The sequence below is a fragment of the Elgaria multicarinata genome, chromosome 4 (assembly GCF_023053635.1).
Source record: "Elgaria multicarinata webbii isolate HBS135686 ecotype San Diego chromosome 4, rElgMul1.1.pri, whole genome shotgun sequence".
NCBI classification, from domain to species: Eukaryota; Metazoa; Chordata; class Lepidosauria; order Squamata; family Anguidae; genus Elgaria; species Elgaria multicarinata.
The window spans coordinates 40,351,299-40,376,361 of NC_086174.1; the positions used below are offsets into that span (position 1 = coordinate 40,351,299).

Sequence of the window (25,063 nt, forward strand, 5' to 3'; positions counted from 1 at the left end):
ATACTCACTTTGGAAACACCTGGGAGAGCTTCAATGCTAGAGAAATTGTAAGGAGTGGATCCCTCACCCTTCCCCTCCACACTGCAGGGAAGGGTGGGAGCTCCAACCTCTCCCCTCCCCATAGACACTGAGAGAGGAGGGAGGCACAAGGCTCTTCCCTGTCACATTCGCTTTGCAAACAGTCGGGAAGCACAGGGATACACTGCCGAATTCTGAGGGCCTCAAGAGGCCCAGCATGACACCAGGGAGAGCCCTCTGCCCTTCTTTAGACTTCAGGGAAGGGTAAAGGCTCTCATGAGATTAATAGATGTACTCTAGCGAGTGCAATTGTAAATCTCAGTGCAAGAAGTTTGCATTGGCCCAGTAGAATGCCCACCCCCGCCCTTTTGAACAGCTTACCCTATTACAAATGGCTTTTTGAAAAGACTCTTCAGTTTCAGTGGCAGTTTGCAAATCAGGATGGTAATTTGAGGGGAAAGTAAGTTGGTAAGCCCTTTAAACCTACTGTACTAGCTCCGGGATTCTTTGGGTCAGGACCGATGTAAATCACACCACCATTAGGTAGAGAAAGTGAGTCACCACTTTGAAGTTGCATGTATACAAAACAGCATGTTTTGAAAAGTTAATTAATAGCTTGTGATATTTAATGTATCTCTCCGTACATTTACTTACTAGGCCAATCAATTCACAAAAGGTGGTTCTTAATCTTGAGATTTAGAGTCATCCAAAGCTATTTTCTTCATGTTCTATTTATCACATGCTTTGCAAGACAGCACGAGAAGCTATTTATTAGGTTCTTCAAAATTACAGGAGCACTACAATGAACTTATCAGATGAACTGAAGAACAACCCTAATGTTTACCTGTTTCCTGTAGTTAATAACAGATCAAAATAACCAAGAAAAGCACTTAATATACCATTTCCTTCTCAACACACAATCCATGATTCAACAACAACAACTCACAATTCAACAACCCATACTTTGGGTTGTGCAAACCAGGCAAAAGTTTCTGTATAGTTCACAGAATCTGTTTAAGCACCATATTTTCCCCTATGGTGCCAACAGGAGCTTCAGATTTGGAAGTTTTGAAAAATAAAAATCATATTTTTTAAAAAAAGGAGCTTCAGATGCTGTTGGGTGAAGTATTTTTTTAATGGCAAAAGGTTAAAGCCATTATCTTGATGGCCCCAATCCAAATTGCTTCTCTTCTCTTCCACATTATGTGCAAACCCTGCACTATGCTTTAACTATGGGTTTAACGACAACCAACGATTCAACGACAACATATACTGAACCCATAACTAGGTTGTTGTTACATGCGAACCAGGTCACTGAAGTATCTTTAGTCTGCAAACTATGCCACCAATCCTGTAATGAGGTGGGAACCAACATGATGCCTGTGGACATCACTATGCTCACAGACACCTCCCCTGTGCCTGTGAAGTGCCCTACTGATACCTTTTGTTTTATTTAACTTTCAAATTGAAATTGTTTTTCTGTGTGTCTGGGACTTCTTCAAATTGAGGGGCTGTTCTCCAGCCACTTGCCATCTTTATTTCCCAAACACAATTAATTCCCCCTCTACCTGCAACTTCTTGCATCCCTCCCCATTGTTGGTTCTACCACAGGCTCCAACTATTACGTCCGGATCTTGAGCACCATCGACCGGGAGCTGCTGAAGCCCAATGCCTCCGTGGCTCTGGGGGCTTGGGGGATGCTCTAGAGCAGATTTGGGGGGCACATAATGTGATTAGAGATGTAAAATTTCTTAAAATTTTGAAGCAATGGAAAAAAACGTGTTTTTTTCTGTGGGGGGTTTGGAAAAAATGATTTTTTTTGGAAAATTGGAAAAAATGCAGTATTAGCACTTTTTACAGATTGAAAGTCACTTTGTTACTTTAGGAACATAAAATTTAATTATGTACAAGTTGGTTTGGCATAAAATTATCATATTTGGTGTATTAAAAGTACAGTATATTCAAGCAATTATTACCAATTGAATTTACTAAATTTTTTATTTTTTCTGGAGGAAACAAATGGAGCTACAAGCTCCTGAACTATAAGGAACCTCTTTCGTTTTGCCAATGTATGAGGAACAGGCAAAAAACAATTAAAAAACAACAACAACAGAAGGAGGAGAAACTATCAACATTAGTAACAAAGAAAATTATTTATGTCTCCGCTAGTCCTCCACAGTGCCAAGCTGACATAAGGCACCCATTCCTATAAAAACAACTGAGACAAGTGCGGGGGGGGGGGGGAACCAAGATTCAATGAGTATGCATGAAATTTAATCAGACTCATTTTCTGAGCTATAACTATCACTGTCAATTTCAGTCTCTGCTTCAATGGCAATGCCCCCTAGAGGCAGATATGCATCTTGCTCTTTCATGTGAGAGTTGAAGTTTCAGTGTGCAACCTAGGACTTGCTTGTTCTCAATGCACAGCAATTGTAATAATCTGATACTGTACATAGGTTTTAGAAATCATTTGAAGAAGTAAGTATATGAACATCTTGTCTTAAACATTTTATTCATCATGCTAACATAAAACATTCCATAATCCATTTTTTATTTACCCCCCCCCCATTTTTCGGAAAAAAAACAAAACAAAAAAAAGGCTTTGGGGGAAAACGGGGGTGGTGGGGGTGGTCCAGGCCTTCACATCTCTAGTCCCTGTCTTTGCCACATATCCAGGAACTTGGGCAAGTTACTTGTCTTTTAGCCTCTCCAGTTTGCCTTTTTGATAAAGAGGTGTTTTATGATTGTTTACACCCACCACAGCAGCCATTTTGTGAATGGGCACCCCCCCATGGCAGCCATTTTGTGACAGTCTATGACACTTCTTCAAAATTCCAAATGTGCCTACAAGCCCCCAAAGGTTGGATAATCTGACTATACAACTGATAAAGAGGACTGTAACCTACAAAAGCTCATGTCATAAGAAACAGCTCTATGCACTTAATAGATGGGTTTTGCCCTCTCTTTTTTTTTTTTTTTTAAAAAAGAGAGTGACGTAAATTTCACTGGATACAATTACAACACATATTTCCAAAATTAAAAACAAGTCTGTATTATGGCAAATGACTAACTAAAGTCAAGCTTTAATCCTCAACTATTTTAACTGTTTTACAGTTAGAGTACCATTCAATACTATGCAAAATCGTATTCGTAACACATTTCAACGTAAAATGTAAGGGTATACCATATCTTCCAGTTTTGCTAGTGTACACAATCTAGCGTTTAGAATTTACGCATCCTTATAATGGAGACAAGCCAGGCGAAAAGATAAGGCTTGTTCCAACACAAAATCACATGTTGATCCTAGTTTCAGTCAGGTTTTTCTAAAGAAGCACAAACTACTATGTGAATTCTATGTATAGCTTGCTAAGGTGCTTTATACAAATAGTCTCAAAAATTATTATGAGTATTCTTATCCCGTATTACACACTGGGGCAGGGGAGACACTAAATCTGAGACAGTGGACGGCTCAAGGCCACACAGATGGTAGCTCAACTATGATTTGAATTGGAAGCTTCCAACCAATCAAGCTTTTAAGAGCTGAAAGTGGTTAGATAAGCATTAAGGAAGCTCCATTATTAATGTCTGAAGTGAACTGTAAAATAATGTTTCGGAAATGCCACTGTGGAATAGGTGTTCTAAGAAACAAGGAAGAGTCCTATGAAAGCTTGTTCCCAGAATGCTAAATCAGCCTTTCCCAATCTTGGGACCCCAAATGTTGTTGGACTACAACTCCCTTAAATCATTCCTGATCATTGGTTGTTGGCTGGGAATGATGGGATTTGCAGTCAACATCTGGGACCCAAGGTTAGGAAGACTACCTAAATCATGATTTAGGATTATATCTGAACTGGGCCCTAATCTTGCGGTATTTAGTCAGTTGGTATGTTACTTTGCATCTAAAATAACATGTATCTAACAGCTTTAAAGATGGAAGGCTGGGAATGTTGGCAGAATGGGTTTACGATCTTGGATAAATGGTATATTTTTCTCCCTTAACTCCATATGAATAAAACTTTTCTGGGACTATTTAGTAGGTGGCTTGCTTGAATCTTCTGGCACACTTGCTTAGCAAGTACAATTATATAGAGCTTTTGTTTTTAGTGATTTTTTCTGTTTTAAACTGTGCAGATAACTTGGTTACTGGGTATTATATAAATAGTAATTAAATAAATAACATTTTGACACACTGAACTGGATTGTATTGATGTATGGGAAGCTGGATGAGTCCTCTTTGAAACAAAACGTTGATCTAGATTGTCATCCTATCTAGACTGAGACTTAAACATCAAATTAAAACAAAATTCCTTTACAGGATTACAAACAGTTACAGCTAACCAAGCTGCTTATTTATCTAAAAGTCATTTCATTCCCCCTTCTCAGCATAAATTTAGAGCAAGGTTAAAGTTCATACATAAAAAAAAATCTGGTATGCATCTTTCTGGTGTAAACAAGTCTGCAAGAGTGATAACACTACAGAGAACACTTTCCAGCTTGTGCTCCCAAAGCTAACTCATAATATAAATAACTCTAAAGCAATTAAGTCTGACAGCTCTTGATGAAATTGCTGGAAGACATCAGATGTCACTGTGGCGTAGACTCTCACTTAAAGAGCCCATTGCCTACAATCCACAAAGCAAACCAACGATCTATTTATGCAAAGTTTAGATTACAAGGGCCTGTGCTTGACAAAAAAAAACACCTTTGACCCTTTGATTAAAATACTATCTGTTACGAAGTAGGAAGTGGCCTCCCTCTGAAGAGTCATGGACTTGACCCTTCTACGGCCTAGATATTATGTGTAACTTGGAAAAATAGTCCAAAGTCTAACTGTGCCTTTTTTTTAATGTAGTAAAGTCATATCATGATATCTTCGCTAGTCAGATATGTAAGGAAGTCCAGAAACCCAACTCAATATGCAAAAATATTCTGCTAAGAGGACTTGACCATATCAAAGGATCGCAATGGAAGTAGCCCTCAGGAAAGAACAAACCCTGGAAGGTCATGAGAAAACTCTCCTGTCACAGCCTTCCACCTTGAATAACTTCTTAAGTTGCATTTTTGAGATATAGGGCTAGCTCCAGACTCAGGCCTTAGCTAGACCTAAGGTTTATCCCGGGATCGTCCCGGGGTCATCCCTGCCTGCTCCCTGGATCCCCTGTGTGTCATTTACATGAACAGGGACGATCCCGGGATAAACCTTAGGTCTAGCTAAGGCCTCAGTCATACATAGAACAGACATACTGAAATTAATGGGACTTAAGTTATATACGACTAACAGTCCCATTGATTTTAATAGGTCCACTCGAAGTATGACCATGTCTGGATCCAACCCATTAATTTATGCTTTTTCAGATTACTGACATGGTCTGATGTACAATGCAACAAGTGTATTAACTGCTGGGTTTCTATACAATGGGTTCATTTATATCTGGAAAATACATTCATGCAGCAACCTGTACAGGAAATGGGTCAGATCTGAACAGCTCTACCTCACATGCTTCTAAAAGCAAAAGGAAATCCCTTTTCTATAAATCTTAATTAGGGTAACAAGCTCTGTTGGCCTTAGGATAAGGGTGCAAAGGGTCAATAACAGACTCCTTCCCTAACTCCAAACACACATTGAACACCATTCTTGTGCATGCAAGAATGACCTATTGACTGAAGCTGGAGAAGCACTGGGCAGCTGATGCTTTGGTATAACCCAACTTCATATGCCCTTGATCCCAGAATGCCTGGTGTTTAACTCTGTCCTCTTGGGGTGTCGTCACCGAAGACATATCTCTCAAACACCTGCATTCTAAATTGTTGCAGCATCCTTCTTTCCATGCCCAAAGCTCTTCTCACCACCACCGCTGTTTAGATCAAGAAGGACATAATCCTCTGAAAATGAGACTCGAAGTTTAGCAGATCTGTCTGAGGCTAGGCCTTTGCAAAACTGAAAGCGTTCATCTAGAATAATTCCAATGTGATGGTAGAGAGGGATTTCGAGTTGCATATAAAGGGGCTGCTCTCCATGAACCACAATAACGATAGGTGGTTTCTTAGAGAATACAAAGTCTTCCTTGCTGAGTTTTGCTTATTACTGGTAGGAGCCACCATGGGTTATTCAAGTTTTAAGACTTGAAACAATAGAGAGAAAAGACAAATATTTTCCAATATAGTTTCTTTATTCTTATTATACCAACTGATTGAGTGGTAAGTGAACTGTATCACACATCCCACAAGTTAATTGGTGAAAAAGCAAAGACGATCTAATATTACAGACATGATTGGACTATTTCTGCTATTGCATTTCCCCCCGAAAAATAGGAAGCTTGAATGAGCACATACTGAATAGAATGGATCTGAAATTTTATTTCAGTGTGTACAAAGAATCCTGTATCTTAGAAAGTATTCTTAGAACTATCTCAGAAGAATGTGGCTTCTGATAACATCAGTTGAGCAATCAAAGCAAAAGTAGATTAGCAAGTGGTTGTGCATTTTCTGAAGCCCATATTTTGATAACTGAACAGTAATCTCTTAGAAAGATGCAACAGAATATTGAATGCAATACATTCTGTGAAATACTGAAGCAAGGTTGTGCTTGAGTAAAAACTGAGGCAACAAACAAGGAATGGATCCTGTAGGAAAACACTGGGTCTATACTATCCAATCTGTGCTAACAGGACTGTATATCGGATATTTTCTAGTATGGAATATGCTAGACAATATGGGGCAGATCAAAAGGAAAACAGTCCTTGAATAAATCAGTGTGAGTATAATAACATTAACTTCCACCTCAGACGATAATAATATGCCTGAATATCCAATGGCTACATCACATTAGGACTTGTTACACAGTGTAGTGCCACGAGTTAAATACGCGTGCAGTTGGAAAGAACCTTTACAGTTGCGAATCGAAGTAAAACGTTCATTAATTATGACAAGAACAGAACGCACACATATGAATTGAAAAAGCCTTAACAATTATAACCAAAGGAAACACAGAAGGCTTTCATAAATTATGACTCTGCAATTGTAGACAGTGAGGGCCCCACCCCTTATTTGTAGCATAAAAACTGAGGCAGGCAAAATAAAAGCATTTTCTTCCCATGGTTTTAAGACTTCCAGAGATTTTGTATCTCTGTTTGTTTGTATTTTTTTTAAGCCTTAACAGTTTCAAACCCATACTAGAAAATTCTAACGAATATTTTCCTACAAAATATTTTGTTCAATTAAACATATTGATTCAAGGCTAAAAAGTCAGTTTAGGTGCACACAACGCAAATAGTTCTGGATGCCTCAAGGTATTTTGGGCTTCTGTTCTTGAATAGCTGTCCCATGTATTACATGACAAACGACTTTTGATACTGACAGGATTTTCATAAGCAGTTTGGGATATGGCATAGGAGGAGTCTGCTTTTCAATAGGAAAAAAAAAAGCCAAAGCAGGCCTACCGAAGCACTCTGGATGTACCCAACATGCTTTCTTTGAACAGCAGGTTCCTTGTCCGTGACATATCACACAAAGGGTTTTTCAAATGCCCTCACTTTCAAAAGCAGTGTGCCATGAGGGGCTGCTGTTCAAGTAACACAAACCCAAGCCATTTTTGGGATTGCTGAACTAATTGTGTGCTTCTTTGGCCCACAGCTTATATCATGGGGGCAACTTTTGGGTGGTGTCCAGGGGCCATTTTCACCCCCTGTCATGGTGACAGTAAAAACCTTTGCAATTTTTCAATGAGTTTTGGCGGAAAACTGCTACAGGAGGCTAATCAGGCCAAGCTGCCACTGGAAATTTTAGTGGCATAGCAGCAGGGAGCCCTGAACTACGTGTTACCAACCCCTGATTTTATGGTGAAGGAATAAGACAACAGCCATCTTCAAAATTAACATTAATGCAGGAGAAAAGCTCTGTTGGATTAGACCAAACACCTATCTAGCCCACCTATCTCCCACTTCAACATGCCACTGAATATAAGGTGCTGAGGAGTTGTGTTGGGAGAGAGCTGATGCCTTCTTGTCCTTTCTTGTGGACTTCATGGAGGCATCTGGTTGGCCATGGTGGAAAACGAAATGTGAGACTTTGGTTTGATCCAGCAGGGCTGTTCTTATTTAAGAGCCTTACTAGACGGAAACAAGACAACACAATTGAATTTGAATCAAATTTGAAGGGAGTAATGTTTTAACACATATTTCAAAAACAAACTCTTTTAGGCTTGATGAATTAGAAAGAGACTATATGCTTAAAGGCTTTTATTTATCATTTGGGGATATTTATCATCTCTCCAAATAGGGCAGCTAACAATATCATTAAACAATACATACAACAATAAAACCCATCATTATAAAAACAGAAGAGCTAAAATGAAAAATCCTAAAATACCATATATGGCAGAAAATATTAGAACAGCATATAAAGCGGGGGGGGGGGGGCCTTTTCTGTTGATGACTTACCAAATCCTGGAATGCCTTTGAGACTAGATATGGGGCATATTTTTTCAAGTCTGAGGTAGCTATATCTCAGCAGGTAGTTCCATAGGAACATCCAATCTATTCGTGTCCGGTGGTTCATGATAATGACACTTCTTTCTCCAGGGATGAATCCATCACCTGTTATAACCACCTTAGCGCCAAACACCATCTCCAGCAAGGCCTACAAGAAAGAATTTAATTATATGATAACAATCATGCAAATGTTATAAATCAAAACATTATCTTGCACCAAAGTTTTATAAAGTCAATGTCTACTTCCCCCTTTAGCTGAAGGCTTGGAGAAAGCATAAACAATATAAGGATAATCAAAAACTCACATAAACGGATGAGTATTACAAAAGCAGCCTAATGGTTCCATAAGTTGAGTTTGGTAAACCAGGAGTTTATTCTGACAATACTTTCTACCCCAAAACCATTGTGCACAGAAACTGGGACGATATCTGATGGGATCCCCTACATGCACAAACACAGAGATGTAGTCTTTAATGCCTGGAGAGAGTTTGATTTCAATGCAGTATCAACCTTACTGTACAATCAGGCAAATGTGAAATTTCCCAGTTCAGCAATTGTATTCTATATGTAGTAAGGAAAGAATATGCATGACCCTGCACAGAGTTTCTGGGGAGCAAAATTTGAACGCTCACTTAGAGGCTTGATAAACCAAGTAGGGGTTTACTCCGTAGGCATAAGCTTGGACAATCGTTCAGTAATTTTCAATACAGTTCTTTAAAATCCTTCGGAACTTCAGCATAATTTGAGGAATGCCACAATTATGCAGGTTCACAGGAATTATTAGAGAGAACTGTGGGGCAAAACATGTTGGGGTTGTCCTTTGCATAATAAAAGGACACACTATCAAATCACCACATGCTTAAGAAGAAACATTCATTGTGCTGCATCAAAAGCTGCAGAAAAAAACAGACACATAAATTCACAACAGTCATACTGAACTCCCAAAACACTGAACATCTTCTCCTATATCAGGAGTAGGAAACCCAGTGCTCTCCAGATGTTTTGAACTTCAAATCCCATAAACCTTTACCATTAGCTATGCTGGGTTGGGCTGATGGGGGTTGTAGTCCAAAATACCTGGAGAACAATACGTTGCCTACCCGTCCTATATGATTCTCTCCTGTGTTGTGAGTGGAACCCATAGCAGAGCTTCAACAGCCATCTATACATGAAGTAAGATTGGCCAGTAGTGCATGGAGTGGGGACTTTCTCCTTGGGAGCTTCCACCCTTTGGTGGGAAGTCTCATAATAGACCACTCGCTTTATGCCTTTCACTATCGGTTTCTATTCAAAGACATGTCAGCTCTGATGCTCTCCAGGACCATTTTACTGCTCTGCATTAGCATTTTTATTGTTTGTATTAGTTTTGTATTTTTGTTATATTGTACATCACCTTTAGCTGCTTTTAGAAAATGCATCTAAGAAATTGCTAGTGAATAGTGCCTAGAGTATTTGGAACAAGTTTCAACTTCAAATCCTTGCGCAAATAACTTTCTTCTGGCCGCATCACAAGAGGAGGTAACTACGTGCCTGTCATCTTGAGCCCCTCAGAGAAAACTTTGGATACAAAGATGACGCATAATAACAGCCCAACGTAATGACAGAAAAGGAGCTGAAGAAAACCAACCTGGTCCCCATAATATAATTAAAACACCCACAAACCTGTGAGATATTTTCCTCTGTGAACTATCTAGGGGGGAAAGTGAAACCATCTAACCCAAAATAAACAATGTGTAGGAATAAGAAACAGCATTAGAATTAGAAAAGATGGAAGTCTACGTAGATAAGACAGACTCTATGCCTCATCTAATCAACTGAGATGTCACTTACCTCTGTGAAGGGCTTTTAGTTCCCTGTGTGGAAGGAGCTATATAAAAAGCATTAATGGATGACTCAGCTAACTGCAGAACTGGCATGTTATTGTTGATCAAGGTTAAGAATGAAACATTATAAAAAGCAGAACAGACTAAGTGCGACCATATATTAGGGACAAAGATAGTCAAGCTCATTACCATGTTGCTTGCAGTTAATACCACCCAGGGCCCACTGTCAGAAACAGAAGGTTGGGCTCTGTGGCTTACATTCTAAGATAATGTAAACTTAAGAAAATTCACAAAAGGGAAGTTTCTGAACTCCATTTCCCTACAGCCACCTCTCTGCACCCCAGAAAGTCTCTCCAGATGGTCAGGAGGTCCTCCTGAAAAATGTGGGATGAGATGCAGGGGGTTATTGGAGCAGAGGAGGATAGGAAACTTTCCTTCCATGAACCTATCTTAGGATCCAAGCCTATGTAGACAAATTACTTCCCCCAAGGCCCAAGCTGAAGGGCTATGCAACCATTTGCTCATAACACGATTAAACTCAAGCTGGGGACAGGACATGGGTGAGCATGCACACCCTGCCCCTAAGCAGCCCCCCACACCTCAGAAACCATTTCCCCTTCCAAAAGTTACCACTCATGACCTAGTACTTACTCTAATGGCATTATTCGTCCTGTTCTAATAGCTCTTTTCTCTCCCCACCATCTTTTTGGAGGGAATGATACACACAGCACCAATTTCCTGGTGGAAATTCTGCCAGACGCCTGGAAGCACCTGCCACCGCCACCACCATTACTATCCCCTTGTTACATTTCTGGGCCTTGGGACAAGGGCAGTAGAAGCCACCAAACCAGACTGCCATCGGGAGATCCACATGGATCTCCTACTGTCTTTTTAAAAGTATTTCTGGGCAGTTTGTGTGTGAGTGTGGGAGAATCTGTTCACAATCGCATGGATTTAACTACAGAACCAAATATAAATTGCCTTGCTTCCTGATTCAGCATTACACTAAAGTACAAGTGAGAACTGCAACAAAATGTTTTAAGTGTGGATGTGCCTCTTCACATTTCCAGCTAGCCAGCCACACACCCTTCAAGAATACTCAATTCCATTCATCCTCCCTCCTGGTTTTCTAATTCCCCTTCCCCAAACACAGTATGCCTCGTCCACTGATCAAGTGCAATCCTTAAGAGTCTGGTCTTTCAGCCCCCAGCCCCTTTTAGGGTTGTTCTTTTTGGGTGCTTCTGCAAGCTGAAGCCTGCTGATATCTCCCTCTTGTGCGTGGATGACGCTGTTTTGGGCAACAGAGGAATTAACACTTGGAGAATTGAATTCACTATTAGTATAATTGTGAATTGCTGGTGAAATGATCACATCATTTTAAAAGACGAGATAAGAGCTCCATTCACCCACACAATGAGCTTAACAAGAATACAGGTATGGCTGTTCGTGGTATTACAAGACGGGCCTGTACCATAAGCTCCAAGAAAGGAACAATTCATATGTATTTGTTTACCTGATGCTTCTGCACTACAGTCTCTAGTTTCTATGCTAGATTTACGCTTGTGTATACCTGATTATAGTGTGCTCTCTGTATGGGCAGATCTGCGGGGTGATTTCATTTGAATAAAAAAATATGTATTAAGAAAATTTATACTTTGTGTGCATGAGCTACACTCAAATAAAAATCTTGAACAAAAATAATGACAGCAGCAACACCAAGTTAAAACAGAAGGAATAAAAGACAGTCAATACAGCAAAATCAGCTAACATTTAAAACACCTGGGGCAGCTTGGGAAAAGGAACATTTATTTATTTATATAACTATATTGATACAGATACAACCTAAAGTTTGCTAAGTAGGTCAAAAGACTCTTATTTATACCAATATATTGGAATTAACAACAAGTAATGACCGTGCTGGACAGACAAGGGCAATATGGGCTAGGGAGAAGTGACCTGAAAGTTAACAGTTATAAGCACTGCAGCTTATCTCAACTACACTATCAGGAAATCCTATCTTTTATTAGCTTCCTTAAATAAAATAATACATGTTACAAGAAAAGGAAGAATTAAACAGAAATAGATCATAAAATAATTACCAGCAGGCCATTTGGAAAATGAGGAAACAAAGATAATTTGCAAGACAATAAAGCACATGGTTGAATATTATTACATTTTCCATTCTAGAACAGAACAAATAGTGCCCAATGTTCTATTAATATTTCTCAGAGGTGTTCTCCCTTAGGTCTTCTAGTTTGTCAATTTAGTCATTTTGGCTATCTGCCAAATTCTTTCCAGACCCCATCCCCTCCCCGTCCTTGCCCATATCTCCAGCTTAGAAGCAGTTTTTTTATGTTTATCCTCACCGACCAGCAGCATATATTTAAGGCTGCAATCCTAAACATGCTTACTAGGGACTAAACCCTGATGAACCATAGTGGAAAATATGGACTGTGCTGCATAGGTGCAATCCTATGTGCACACTTACCTAGAAGTAAGCCCCATTATCATAGAATCATAGAATCATAGAATAGCAGAGTTGGAAGGGGCCTACAAGGCCATCGAGTCCAACCCCCTGCTCAGTGCAGGAATCCACCCTAAAGCATCCCTGACAGATGGTTGTCCAGCTGCCTCTTGAATGCCTCTAGTGTGGGAGAGCCCACAACCTCCCTAGGTAGCTGATTCCACTGTCGCACTGCTCTAACAGTCAGGAAGTTTTTCCTGATGTCCAGCCGGAATCTGGCTTCCTTTAACTTGAGCCCGTTATTCCGTGTCCTGCACTCTGGGAGAATCGAGAAGAGATCCTGGCCCTCCTCTGTGTGACAACCTTTTAAGTATTTGAAGAGTGCTATCATGTCTCCCCTCAATCTTCTCTTCTCCAGGCTAAACATGCCCAGTTCTTTCAGTCTCTCTTCATAGGGCTTTGTTTCTAGACCTCTGATCATCCTCGTTGCCCTCTTCTGAACACGCTCCAGCTTGTCTGCGTCCTTCTTGAATTGTGGAGCCCAGAACTGGACGCAATACTCTAGATGAGGCCTAACCAGGGCCGAATCTGAGTAGACATGCAAAGACATCACACAACTCATCCTTTCCTTTCAGATTGCATAAAATAATAATCAACACATCCAAGGGTAGCTGTTAATCCATAGTATCTTTAAGTAAATTACTGTTTGACATTGCGCCTATATTTTTGGACATTGCCATCAGATCTCGACTGTGTTGGCTAGGTGAAACTGATATACTGTATTTTATACTGTATTCTGTATTTGTGTTTTTAGACTATTGGTTGTTTTATTATGGTTTTAATTTTTGTGAACCGCCCAGAGAGCTTTGGTGGTATAAAAATGTAATAAATACCAGGTTTCATAGACATTATATGTAAACATAGTTAATTTTGGATTTACACAGATTAACTTTCATTTACATCTATCTTGTGGAATAACTATGTTTATTTATTTATTTATTACATTTCTATACCACCCAATAGCCGGAGCTCTCTCTGGACTGTTTAAACATGATCCCTCACCCTCATTTCCTGAGGTAGTTTTGGGTTCTTCCCAAACATATATTCAACAGAAAAAGAGCACACATTACATATAAATCGGGCCTGCTTTTTAAAAATCTGATTTTAAGTATGTTTGTTCATTCACCAACAGAGGCACCAGTAATTTCTTTTTGTGGGGGAATAATTTCTGACTCTGTACAAGTAATATATTGTCAAGTTTTGGAATTCTGAAGAAGAGGGTAGGAACATATTACCACCACAAACACCAATCCACACATACATACAGAAATAAAAAGCTGACTCAAAAACTACAGTTCACAAGTAGTAACCATCACAAACCAAGACTTTTAGGCCAGAAGCGTAGCTCTGCCTTTGCTGTCCAACCTCCAATCCCTGTTGCTGAAGATGTTTTGAGCAAGGGGGGCTCACACAGATGCTGAGGAAACCTCAAGGCCTTATCAAGGAAAGTGATGGGCCTTTCCTATTATTATTATTATTATTATTATTATTATTATTATTATTATTATTATTTCTATCCCACCTTTGACCCAATGCTGGGCCTCAAGGCGGCTTTACAAAATTAAAACATACACAATTAAAACCTATAAATAGAAATATACAAAAGTTAAAAAGATAATTAAATATGTTTCAATATTAAAGCATTAAAAACATTTTAAAAATACATAACAATTTTAAGAGTCCTAGGCATAGATGGAGGTCCAGATTATTCACCAAAGGGTTACCAGAACAAAAATGTTTTTGCCTGCTTCCGAAAGCACATCAAGGAGGGAGCCAGTCTAGCTTCCCTGGGAAGAGAGTTCCAGAGCACTGGAGCAGCCACTGAGAAGGCCCTCTTCTGTGTTCCCTGTGCCTGTTATGGTGGTGGGACTGAGAGAAGGTGAAGATCTCAAAGCACAGGCAGGCTCATGAGGGAGAATACCATGTTTCAGATAAGCTTTTGATTCTTAATAGTATAAATCATTCATAGTTTTCCTAAGTATTCTCTGAAAAAGCTTAAGAGAGCCAGCCCATTCCAGAGATGGACAGTGCTGGCTCATATGTAGCTATTTTGCAAGCTAAGTTGTACTGTGCTTGAATCAGTGATGCCCCTGACAATGACTGCCAGAATAAGTTGCTCAAGGAGCTAAAGAACTTTAGAAGAGCCATACTAGATCAGACCAAAGGTCCATCTCATTCAGTATTCTGTTCACACAATGGCCAACCACCTATCAAGCAGGAATCCACAAGCTAGACACAGCCCAAAAGCACCCTTCCACCCACATTCCCCAGCATCCGGCACATATAGGCTTACTGCCTCTGATACTGGAGGTAGCACATAACCATCACATCTAGTAGCCATTGAAAGCCTTCCCCTCCAGGAATTCATCCAAGCCCCCTTTTAAAGCCATCCAAACCGTTTTCAGTCCAGAGCCTAAGAGTCCTGCTGGATCAAATTAAAGGTCCATCTATTCTAGGGCCAGCATGAAACATTTCGCTACTTGAAGTGTAGCAAAACACTTTGTAGCAAAAAAAAAAAAAAAAAAACCGCCTCCTGCCCCCCCATCCTCTTCACTCACTCCCCTTCAAGGTCTCTCTCTAAGATGTCCTCCTTCAGAGACAGGCATTAAGGGGGAGACGGCCTTGGAGACTACCTGTGCCATGGCAGTATAGCAGGAAATGAATATGCACTGACAGACCTACCCTCCATGAAAGGTGAAAGCAGAAATGCATATGCATGTGGACAACACCAGACATTCAACAGGTGATTTTTTTCCTCCCCCCTATTTTATAATATCCTAACAGAATACCCATTATGAAGATGAGGAGTGGTACTTGGAGGGCCCCTGTACTGCAGAGACCCATGTAGGGAATACAGTGTACCATACATGTACACACACACACACACATACACACACATACACACACTTCTACTCGCTGCACTTCTCCCAATAATGAGAGGTTCCAAGGTGTAGTGCTTACACAGGTCTGGTCTCCTTTGGAAAAAGGTCACTGTAAAGACGTCACTTGTGACATCTTGTAATATTTGAGCTTGTTTACAAATGAGGATAGCTGGGGGCATAGCTTAATGCTCCAACAGTCAAATCCATTGCCTCACATCAGACCACCGGGGCCCCGCAGCGCTTACACCTAAGCTCATTCTGTTTATCTGTTTTGCCAAACAAACTGCTTTTAGTGTTTTTCACTGACAGCCCTCTGAATGGGGGAAATATGAATGAGTTATTTTCTCCTAGCCTTCTTGGGCCATTTACCTACAGTTTTCTTAACAAAAGATGTGCCTGACTCTTAAGGGAGTCCCCAACCATTAAAGCTCTCTTATCCAACCCCCTATCATGCAATAATAATTGAGATCCATTTTTAAAACATTTTTGCCATGACGAATCAAACATTATTTTGGCACATCCATTGTATTACTGAAAACTAAACTAAAATACAGTTCAGTAGAGAACTTCACTGCTTGATATCTTATTGTAAAATCTGAAAAATTGGGACTTCATAAAATACGTATTAAAGCAACTTACCACTGGAAATGTAAGCCAGGTAGCTACAACACGGTCAGTGATCCAGCGATACCATGCCGGGGAGACAAACATCAATGGCAGCAAGGGACCAAGCATAAAGATGCTTCCAAAAACACTTCCAAAGAATACTGCAAGTACAAAGTAAATCCCTCTACATGACACCATGGCTCTGAAAGACAAAGAAGAAGGTGTTTACATGGACAGCTTTAACACTGGCTTCTTCCCAAATTGACTCCACTTTGTGCTTTTCCTTTGGATGGTATTATTCTATTTTGGGTTTAAATCATTTGTTTTACCCATTCAATAAGGTCCTGTCGTTAGTTGCAGCAAGGAAGCAGTCATTTATTCACATGCGGTAATTATTCCAGTATACTGGGAATCGAAAGAGACACTTTTCACATCAGACATTGTGAAGAAAACAATGCTAAGAAATTAAGGTGGAACAGTAATAAGTAAAATGTAAACATTTTAGTTTTACCAGTTTTCTACCCACCATATCATATCAGAGTATTAATATAACAGTGGTCGTGTTAATATTAGGTGAATACTACATCCTTCAACTTCATTCCATATTAATTTTGTGTTACTGAATAACATTCTAAACATATAGATGTATGAAAAAAATGAGAGAGAGGAAATAAAATGGGGGAAGCTGCCACTGCAATGACTTTGCAGAGCTGGGCCCAATACCAAAGCTAGACATCATGCTACAAGAACCAAAGGGGTGCATGTCCAAAAGCCAGAGGGGCTCGATTTGGGTGCCTGGAGAGCCTTGGTCACGCAGGCCCGAACCAGCAAAAAGCACACAATCCCACCTCCCACCAGCCTTTCTTGCTCCGGAGCAGGGAATGAAGGCAGGATTGGATGCTGCTGCTGCTGCATGAAGGTGCTCAGTGTGCCTTAAAGTGGTCCCCCACCCCCACAACACAGCATGCACCCATAGGAAAGGCCGGGGGACACCTTCATGCCACAGGAGGGGGGCTTGCACAGAGCAGCTAGGGACTGGCGACTACACTTTTTGGGTTGTCTAGTAAGACCTGCAAAAAAAACCTGTAGACCCTGTGGACCTAACTTTGCTTCTGGATGCTCAGTTGGCAGCTGTGGCCAGGAGTGCTTTTGCACACTTTTGGCTAGTGCAACAATTCTATCCCTTGCTGGAGAAGAGAGATCTGACCACTTTCACACATGCTTGTGTTCCCAATTCAACATGCTCTATGTGGGATTGCTTTGAAGAGTATTTGCAATCTATAACTTGTGCAGAATACTGCAGTCAAAGTGGTTATTTGGAGCTGAATTGGTTTCCTGGTCCATATCTGAGCTGATACTAAGCAATAGTTCTAACCTTTAAAGCTTTAAACTTTAAAGGAGGCAGTAAAACTTCTGCCATGGCCTCAATATATTTTGATCTCCTGCTGTGGCAATATATTTTTTAAAACTGACCCAGTTAATTTATGCTCTTCTATTACTGGAGTTTGAGTGTTTTAATGGATGTATTTATTATCTCATTTTTATTTTATTTATTTATTACATTTTTATACTGCCCAATAGCTGAAACTCTGGAAGCAGCCTTGGGGCCAAAGGGCAGGGTAGAAATTTTCTAAAATTGTAAGTGGTCTGCATCCACTGTGTCAGAAGGACCAAATGCTTGCATACAAAATTGCCCACTAGTTGAAATCTTGTGGAGGGCAGCATGTTACATCCCATCTTTGTCCCATTGTCAGGCTGATAAAAATGTCAAGGAAGCATTTCCTCTCAAAGTAAGAGGAACTGAAAGCCTTCAAGTCGGCAAAACATACCATCTTGAGCCTACTTGAAAGTTTTCACACCTTCTGCTGCAGAAAATGTTGTTGGCCAAAATCACTGATACAACAGAAATAAATCCGATACATGGCCAGCCACTATCATACCCTTATAAAAATCCGAGTTTAAATGTTCTAGGAGCACTTCTTCCAGTAGAAACTATAATGTAAATCTGATATGAAATGAATCGGATATATTAAGGAGTTTGCTGCCTAATTGTGGAACAATCCCAGTGTATCCTATCACTGGTTAGGAAACTTTCCATCTTAGTAGGCACTTTACTATCATTAAACAAATTTGGAAACACTAATTTTCCAAATTAGAATCTACAAATAGCCCATTTTCCATTATTTAGGGTTATATTGGTAGTTTGCAACATGTGGGAATTAACATAGGCTGTTCCTGCTGACTACTCTGAACAGCTCTCTAAAAGGCCGGTTAAAAAATTACTTACAAGAATTCACACAAAACTGACAGGAAACTGATGTTTTCAATTGGGGGGGGGGGGAACAGCAGCGGAAAAGCAATCCATTAGGCTTAGTCATCGGAACCCAAGTAAGTTCCATTAAAAACACACACAAAACCAGGCTTTCCAACATTACCTATACAAACCGAGTAAGATGGAAACTCAAGTAGAATGGGGAAGACTAAATTCTGACAAATAAACCGTGTACAACATGCATTCCATGTCTAAAAACCATGGCTTTTATTTTTGGGCAAGTACCAGAGCATGAAAAGGGAAAATATGGCTGTTTTGTGGTTTAACAAAACGTATTGCCACTGCTTCGAAAGGAAAGCTTTCTCCTCAAGTTTTTCCCTTCAAAAAACCAGGCGAGAATAAAATGTCGCCCAATCCAGCTAAATTTGCATTTGGGAGGCCTGGAGTGAAGTCTCACCTCTTCCATGGTCCAGCTTGTATGTAATTCTAACCCGTAGCTTAATTTTATGTGGACCAGCCTTAGGTCCATGTGCTTCCTCCTCCATTGCAGTTGTAGAGATCAGAAAGTTTTGTTTCTATTTTAAACTACTTGCACTTACTCAATATGTAAGAACTGGAAACTGTGGCTAGTGTTAACAGTGGCTTATTGAAACAAGCCAGGATCATTTACCACAGTATTACAGTTCTGATGTCCTCCTCACAGCTACACTGGAGTGGGGAAGAGCCTATGAGCCTGGAGCTCATACACATAATGCTAAACTATGGTTTTCGCATTATTTGCTAATATAGCTCCTGGCTCTAATCAGACATAAGGCCAGCCAATGGGTTGTGCTAACCATGATTAAGAACTCATGCCATGGGTTGAGCTTCTAATGTACTACAACAACAACAACAACAACAACAACAGGTTTAGAGTTACTTGTCTAATTTTATTTTCTGTGAGCCATGAATTTTGAAGTAGAGCAAATTCCATTTCTAAGGAGCAGCAGGTTCCTGAAGCAGAACAACTGCCATAACTGTGGTCTGTCAATCACTTGTGAACTGAGATGCAACAGTAAACCAGTTAGTACAACTGGAAGTTTGGGAGCCATCTTCAAACTGCGACTTGATATCCTGGCTTAGCAGCTGTTTACAAACCATGGTCTATGAGCTGACAGAGGTTCAGACATCAAAACATACCATGATTCAGCATGGCATCTGACTGCAGCCAATGTGACCTTGGGTAAGAGTCTGGGCCAGAGTTTGCACGATTGACGGCACTGACCATGTCTTAAACGAGCCATGATGGATTGTGGCATGTGCTGGCTGCAATTGTGAATATTCAGGCAGCAGTGGACAGGCACTGTGGCTTATCGTGATGTGCAAACCCAGGCAGGGTGGCTTGTTGCAGCGGTTAATAGAACCCTATTACAGCCCATGCATTCTGAGTAGCTTGTTACCTACAGCAACAAGCCAACTTGCCCAGGTTTGCACTACACAATAAGCCATGGTGACCATCCACTGCAGCTTGAATATTCACAATGGCAGACAGCATGCACTGCAACCACGGTGGGTGCTGCCAATCATGTGAACTGGGTGTCTGTCTCTCTCATTTCACTATCTGTCAACAGGAATAAGATGTTTGCCCCTAAAGAGTAGCTGTGTTGCCTGGGTTTGACTGAAAACCTCAACTTAAAATGTATTCAGAAATTAGGTGAACCATGTTAATAACCCTCACTGACCTTCCAGCATAAATGCTAAATGCTTGCTTGTTATTGAAAAATCCAAGTAACTTTCCTTTTGTCTCTATCAGTAAATGAAAATTAAAGCGTGAATATCCCAGAAGTTGGTTTGCCCAAACTCCTCAAAATGTGAATACAAATTGAATGCTTACTCCCCCAAAACTGAGGCTATCTAGGAATTTGAAATATATGACCTGTCATGAGCAACAAAACAAGGCATTCATTCAGAAATTGAGTTCAATTCATTGCCACTATTTCTATATATATATAAAAAAACAACCCGGAGGGGGGGGGAGTTGGAAATCCTACACACTTCACCCCCCACCCTGTTACAGATTCATGAAATCAAGACCTTTTTGTTAGTCAAATAGGGAAACATTGTTTTTAGACAACTATATTTTGCTATAGTAAGAACCAATTTACAAAGGTTCTTAAATGTCATATAAAAGCTTTATTCTAAAGTAATTTTCCACTTGTAAGTAAAGATCACGGAGAAGTGTTGGGAAGAATTAGGTTACAATTCAAATTGGAGGCTGGAAATTGTGAGATACAACTCTACTGCGGCACAAAATAGATTTCTCGTCTATTCTGTGGCAGAACGCCAAGATATTGGTTTATTGTACATTCACATGTTCTTGTTGCCATAGCAAGAGAAAAACATTTTCTGTTTCCAGGTAACAAGGGATAGTAAATCCTAAAATATTTTGTTTTATTTTTCAGTTAATTTTAAACATTCTTGGCTAAGAATAGAGAGTTACTTTCCAAAACAGTTGCATTTTTAACTCCGAAGTTTATTTTTATAATGAACATAAAATACATACAAAAATCACACTAAAAGATACAAAATAATTTCCAAACCAAAATCACAATAGCATAAAAATTACATTAATCCCTATAGGAACCCTAATACATATAGGAACCCGAATGTAAAACTATTCCCTAATCATTCTAAGTATTTTTTTTTAATTATAGCCTTCCAAGGGCAAATAACTTAAATAAATAATCAGTTCTATCCAAATCATGCCTTCAGTGCTAGGAATGAGCCACAGGACATTCACCCTTCCTCATCCCTCCTCTTTTCACCTACGTTCCTCTGCACTCACATACTGGTTTAATTAAACCCCACAGTTAGCTGTTATCTCCAAACTGAGTAATTGTGGTTTAACATCACAATATCACTAGGATCTTAAACCAGGTCAAAGTTGGTTGATGAGAGAGCAATGCAGTCCCACTGCTCGTTTCCAGCTACTAAACTATGATTTAGCACGCTGGAAACTGAGCTTCGGAATAACACCCTTATGTCTAGCTGAACGCAAAAAGGTAGTTTCTTTACGAAACCAACATACACTGAACACATAGGGCAGTAATAGAACCTATGAACACTGAACCACACCCTCCCACCTCACCTTCCATCTCTATCAGATTTTTGCTCAACTTTTTTGCCTTTGTTGATATGGCTGTCTTTGTTGTGTTGATCTAAACTAAAAAAAAAAACCTCAATAAAATTACTAAAAAATGTCCTACTAAGAAGTAAGCCACTCAGAGTTCAATGGGATTTACCTCCAGGTAAATGAGTATAGGCTTGAAGCAAGATTGCACTCTTAAGCTGCAATTCCATGCACATTTACGTGGGAGTAATTCCCAATGAATTCCACAGAGCTTACTTTTGAGTAGACATTTACAAGATTGCACTTAGACACTATTTCTATTATGGCATTCCCCAAAAAAGAAGAAAAAATTGCAGTAATTTCACTTAACTCCACATTTCAATTTCTCGTTTCTGGGTAACCTAAAACCAGGCTGAGCAAGAAGCAGATCACCAGATTCCTGACTATTTGCTGTATCACCACTTTCATTTCAAGTACTGTATTCTTAACCGACTTAATTTTTAATGTTGAAAAATTAAAACAATTATAGTTAGTGATCATTTTTCTTCCCACTATTTTCTTTCTCTGTCCAGTTGTCCTCCACTAAGTAATTCAGTCTTGTTAACTGTTCTAATTCATTATTTTGCTCTACATTACATTTTGTGCCCTTTACAAGCCAGAATCACAAACTAGTGTTTGTTCTTGGCTTACAAATCCTGGCTTGTTTGGGAGCAGGAAGCCAAGTTCCAGTGACATGGTAAGCTGTTAGTAGTTTAGCCAGTCGCACTAGCAGGGGGAGCCGGGGGAGCACAAACACTGCATACACTAGCATCACAATAATAGAGAATTCTGGTTTGCCATTTTGTGTAAATGTTTGTTTCCATTGGTTTTAACTGGTGGTAGTAGCATTTCTGAAACCTTTAACTTCATTCTTCATGAGCCACTTGAAAATATGTATACATTTATTTTTAATAACAGCATTCACACAGAAGTATCGTAAGTCTGTGGCAGATTTGACTTCTCCCTTAGTCAAGGTTCAGTTGAACTAACTGCTAACTCAAAACATGACAGTTTCTAAAAGGGTTTAAAAACAAGATCTGTGCAAAGATTAATCCAAACTAGAATGCATACATGAGGCGTTCCTTTGCACAAAAGACAGGAAACAATATGAAATCTATTCTCATCATCTGGTTAAAAATAAAAGGCTCAACTGCTTCTAAAATTAAAAGGTGTCCAAGCCAGCTGCACAGTGGGGTCAAGTCTGACATCTAAGTTCATGGTGCATTTCCAGCTTCTGAATAGACAACAGTACCATAGATCCCACTTTGCTTCCTTCCACAACAACTGCAAAAAACCCATAAAAAATTAAAACTACATGTTCACAAAAGGGATGTGAGCTGTCAATGAGAGGCACTTGTTCTCCATGTGATGACAGATCTGGTCCAACATGTAAAGCTGTATTTTATTGCATTGCTAAATGTGGTAATATTTCAGCTTAATAGCAACAGACAATAAAACTAACTGTTCCTTAATCTTTCCGAACTACTAAACGTTTCAGTTTTATTTTTACTTTTTTTGTCAATTGCTAAGTAGAAATCCCATCCAACAATCCCTTTTTCACTAAACTTCAAAATATTACACAATATCTTCTACTAAAAAAACCAGGAAAAGCAGAGCAAACCAGAACAAATAACCCAATTCACTTCCAGTGCAGAGTAACTACCTACACACCAACTTTCCAACCTGAGGGTGGTCTGATTTCAGTTCTTCTCTTTTTTAAAAATAAAGTTGTGTTTAGGATCAATGCACCCGTTTACAGCATTAAAAAATCTCATGTCTACAATACAGCATTTACAACGGTAATCACCATAAAGTGTGAAGCACAGACACATTTGTAAAAGTGTAAAGTGGATACAGAAAGGATCCACAGTCAATTAGGACTCCCTGGCAGTTGTCCACCTCTGATATTTATAAACAAGCTTGGCCACTCCATAACTTATGGTGTAAATACAGCAGACACTCATTAAGCAATCAAGTAAACAGGCAAAAGGCATCTATAATTCTACCCATACAATTTACATCAGGGTGGGCAACTTGGGGTCCTCAAGACGTTTTGGCCTACAATTCCAACAAGCCATGAAGTGTAACAGCCCTAAAGTATTACACAGACCATATTGACAGCTAGACAAGCTTCTTCAAGCTTTGTCCTTGCATTTCCCACTCCTGCTTCCACAGCAGATGCTAAGGTTTTTCACCTTTCTGTTTTGGTATAAAGTAATTCATGAACACCACTGCCAAGAACTGTACAAGCTACACCATCACCCTTCTTCCCAAACATCTCTAGATGATGTCCTTTGATAAACTGAGAGATCTTGTAGCATCTTGAAGACTAAAAGATTTAGTTTGGCATCAGCTTATATCAGCTCCATGAGATGACCTTTTTCAGTTCATGAACTTCACAAACATGACAAATGAGCACTAACATTTAGGGGGAAAATACTGGTTTTCTATCAGGGCAAGAAGTGCTGAAGTGCTTTACATAAAGAAGGCCACAGGTTCAAATCCCAATAACACTAGAGTAGGGCTGGAAAATGCCCTACCTGAAATGCTGAGGACCTGCTTCTAGCCAGTATAGACAATACTGAGCTAGATGGATCAAGGGTCTGAGTCAGTCTATGCCTTATCAATCTTGTTGTGGAATAAAATGGAAGGACATGAGATTTCTAAATCGAACAACATATTTTGGGGAAAAATTATAGTAGTGATATGGATAATTAAAGTTTTATATTCATTCCCCCCTCCAATATTCATGATAATCTTATGTAAACTTATTACACTAATACCCATCTCTGCTTTATTTATCTTCTTCCACTTTGTCATCTGACTGCCAGCTTGCTGGTCTGTTGATCCCAACTTATAAAGAACCTATTGAGGTATATATGATTCTCTTTTCTGTCTCCAGTTTGTATTCTTTTGCAAATGTGCAAAAACACTTACACTTGTCTGATATGTGTAGCCTTGCCTACTTATGTGTAGTCTCAATTTCCTTGTATGTTTCAGAAGTCAGAGGAAGTGCTGAAGTACAGCAGAGAGCATACAAGGAAACTGACAAGATGAGGCTGCATATAGGCTAATTTTCACACCCTTGTGAAAGACCAGTATAAAAATTCAGAAGCATCCCAGCCCTTCAATTTGCGCAAATATTCCCGATAGATATATTTTTAAATAAACTAAGAAGGTGGCTGAACAGGACAGAGCAAATGGGGTGCCAGCACCAGCTACACCTGTCCAGCCCCCATGGGGCCCCATTCATTTCATCCCATGCAGCTGCCTTCTCAGGGATATCTAAGCTCTCCCC

General features: G+C 39.7%; 1 protein-coding gene across 1 annotated transcript in view; it reads right to left on the reverse strand.

The window, feature by feature from the left end:
• LOC134398325 (lysocardiolipin acyltransferase 1-like) overlaps positions 1-25,063 on the reverse strand; it is a 98,726-nt gene that overhangs the window by 38,298 nt on the left and 35,365 nt on the right. The window contains exons 2-3 of the mRNA XM_063125604.1: positions 16,379-16,547; positions 8,460-8,658 (exon numbers count right to left, since the gene is read on the reverse strand). Coding sequence (XP_062981674.1) covers positions 8,460-8,658; positions 16,379-16,543 — 364 coding nt within the window. The 5' untranslated portion in view covers positions 16,544-16,547. The remainder of the gene's footprint in view (positions 1-8,459; positions 8,659-16,378; positions 16,548-25,063) is intronic.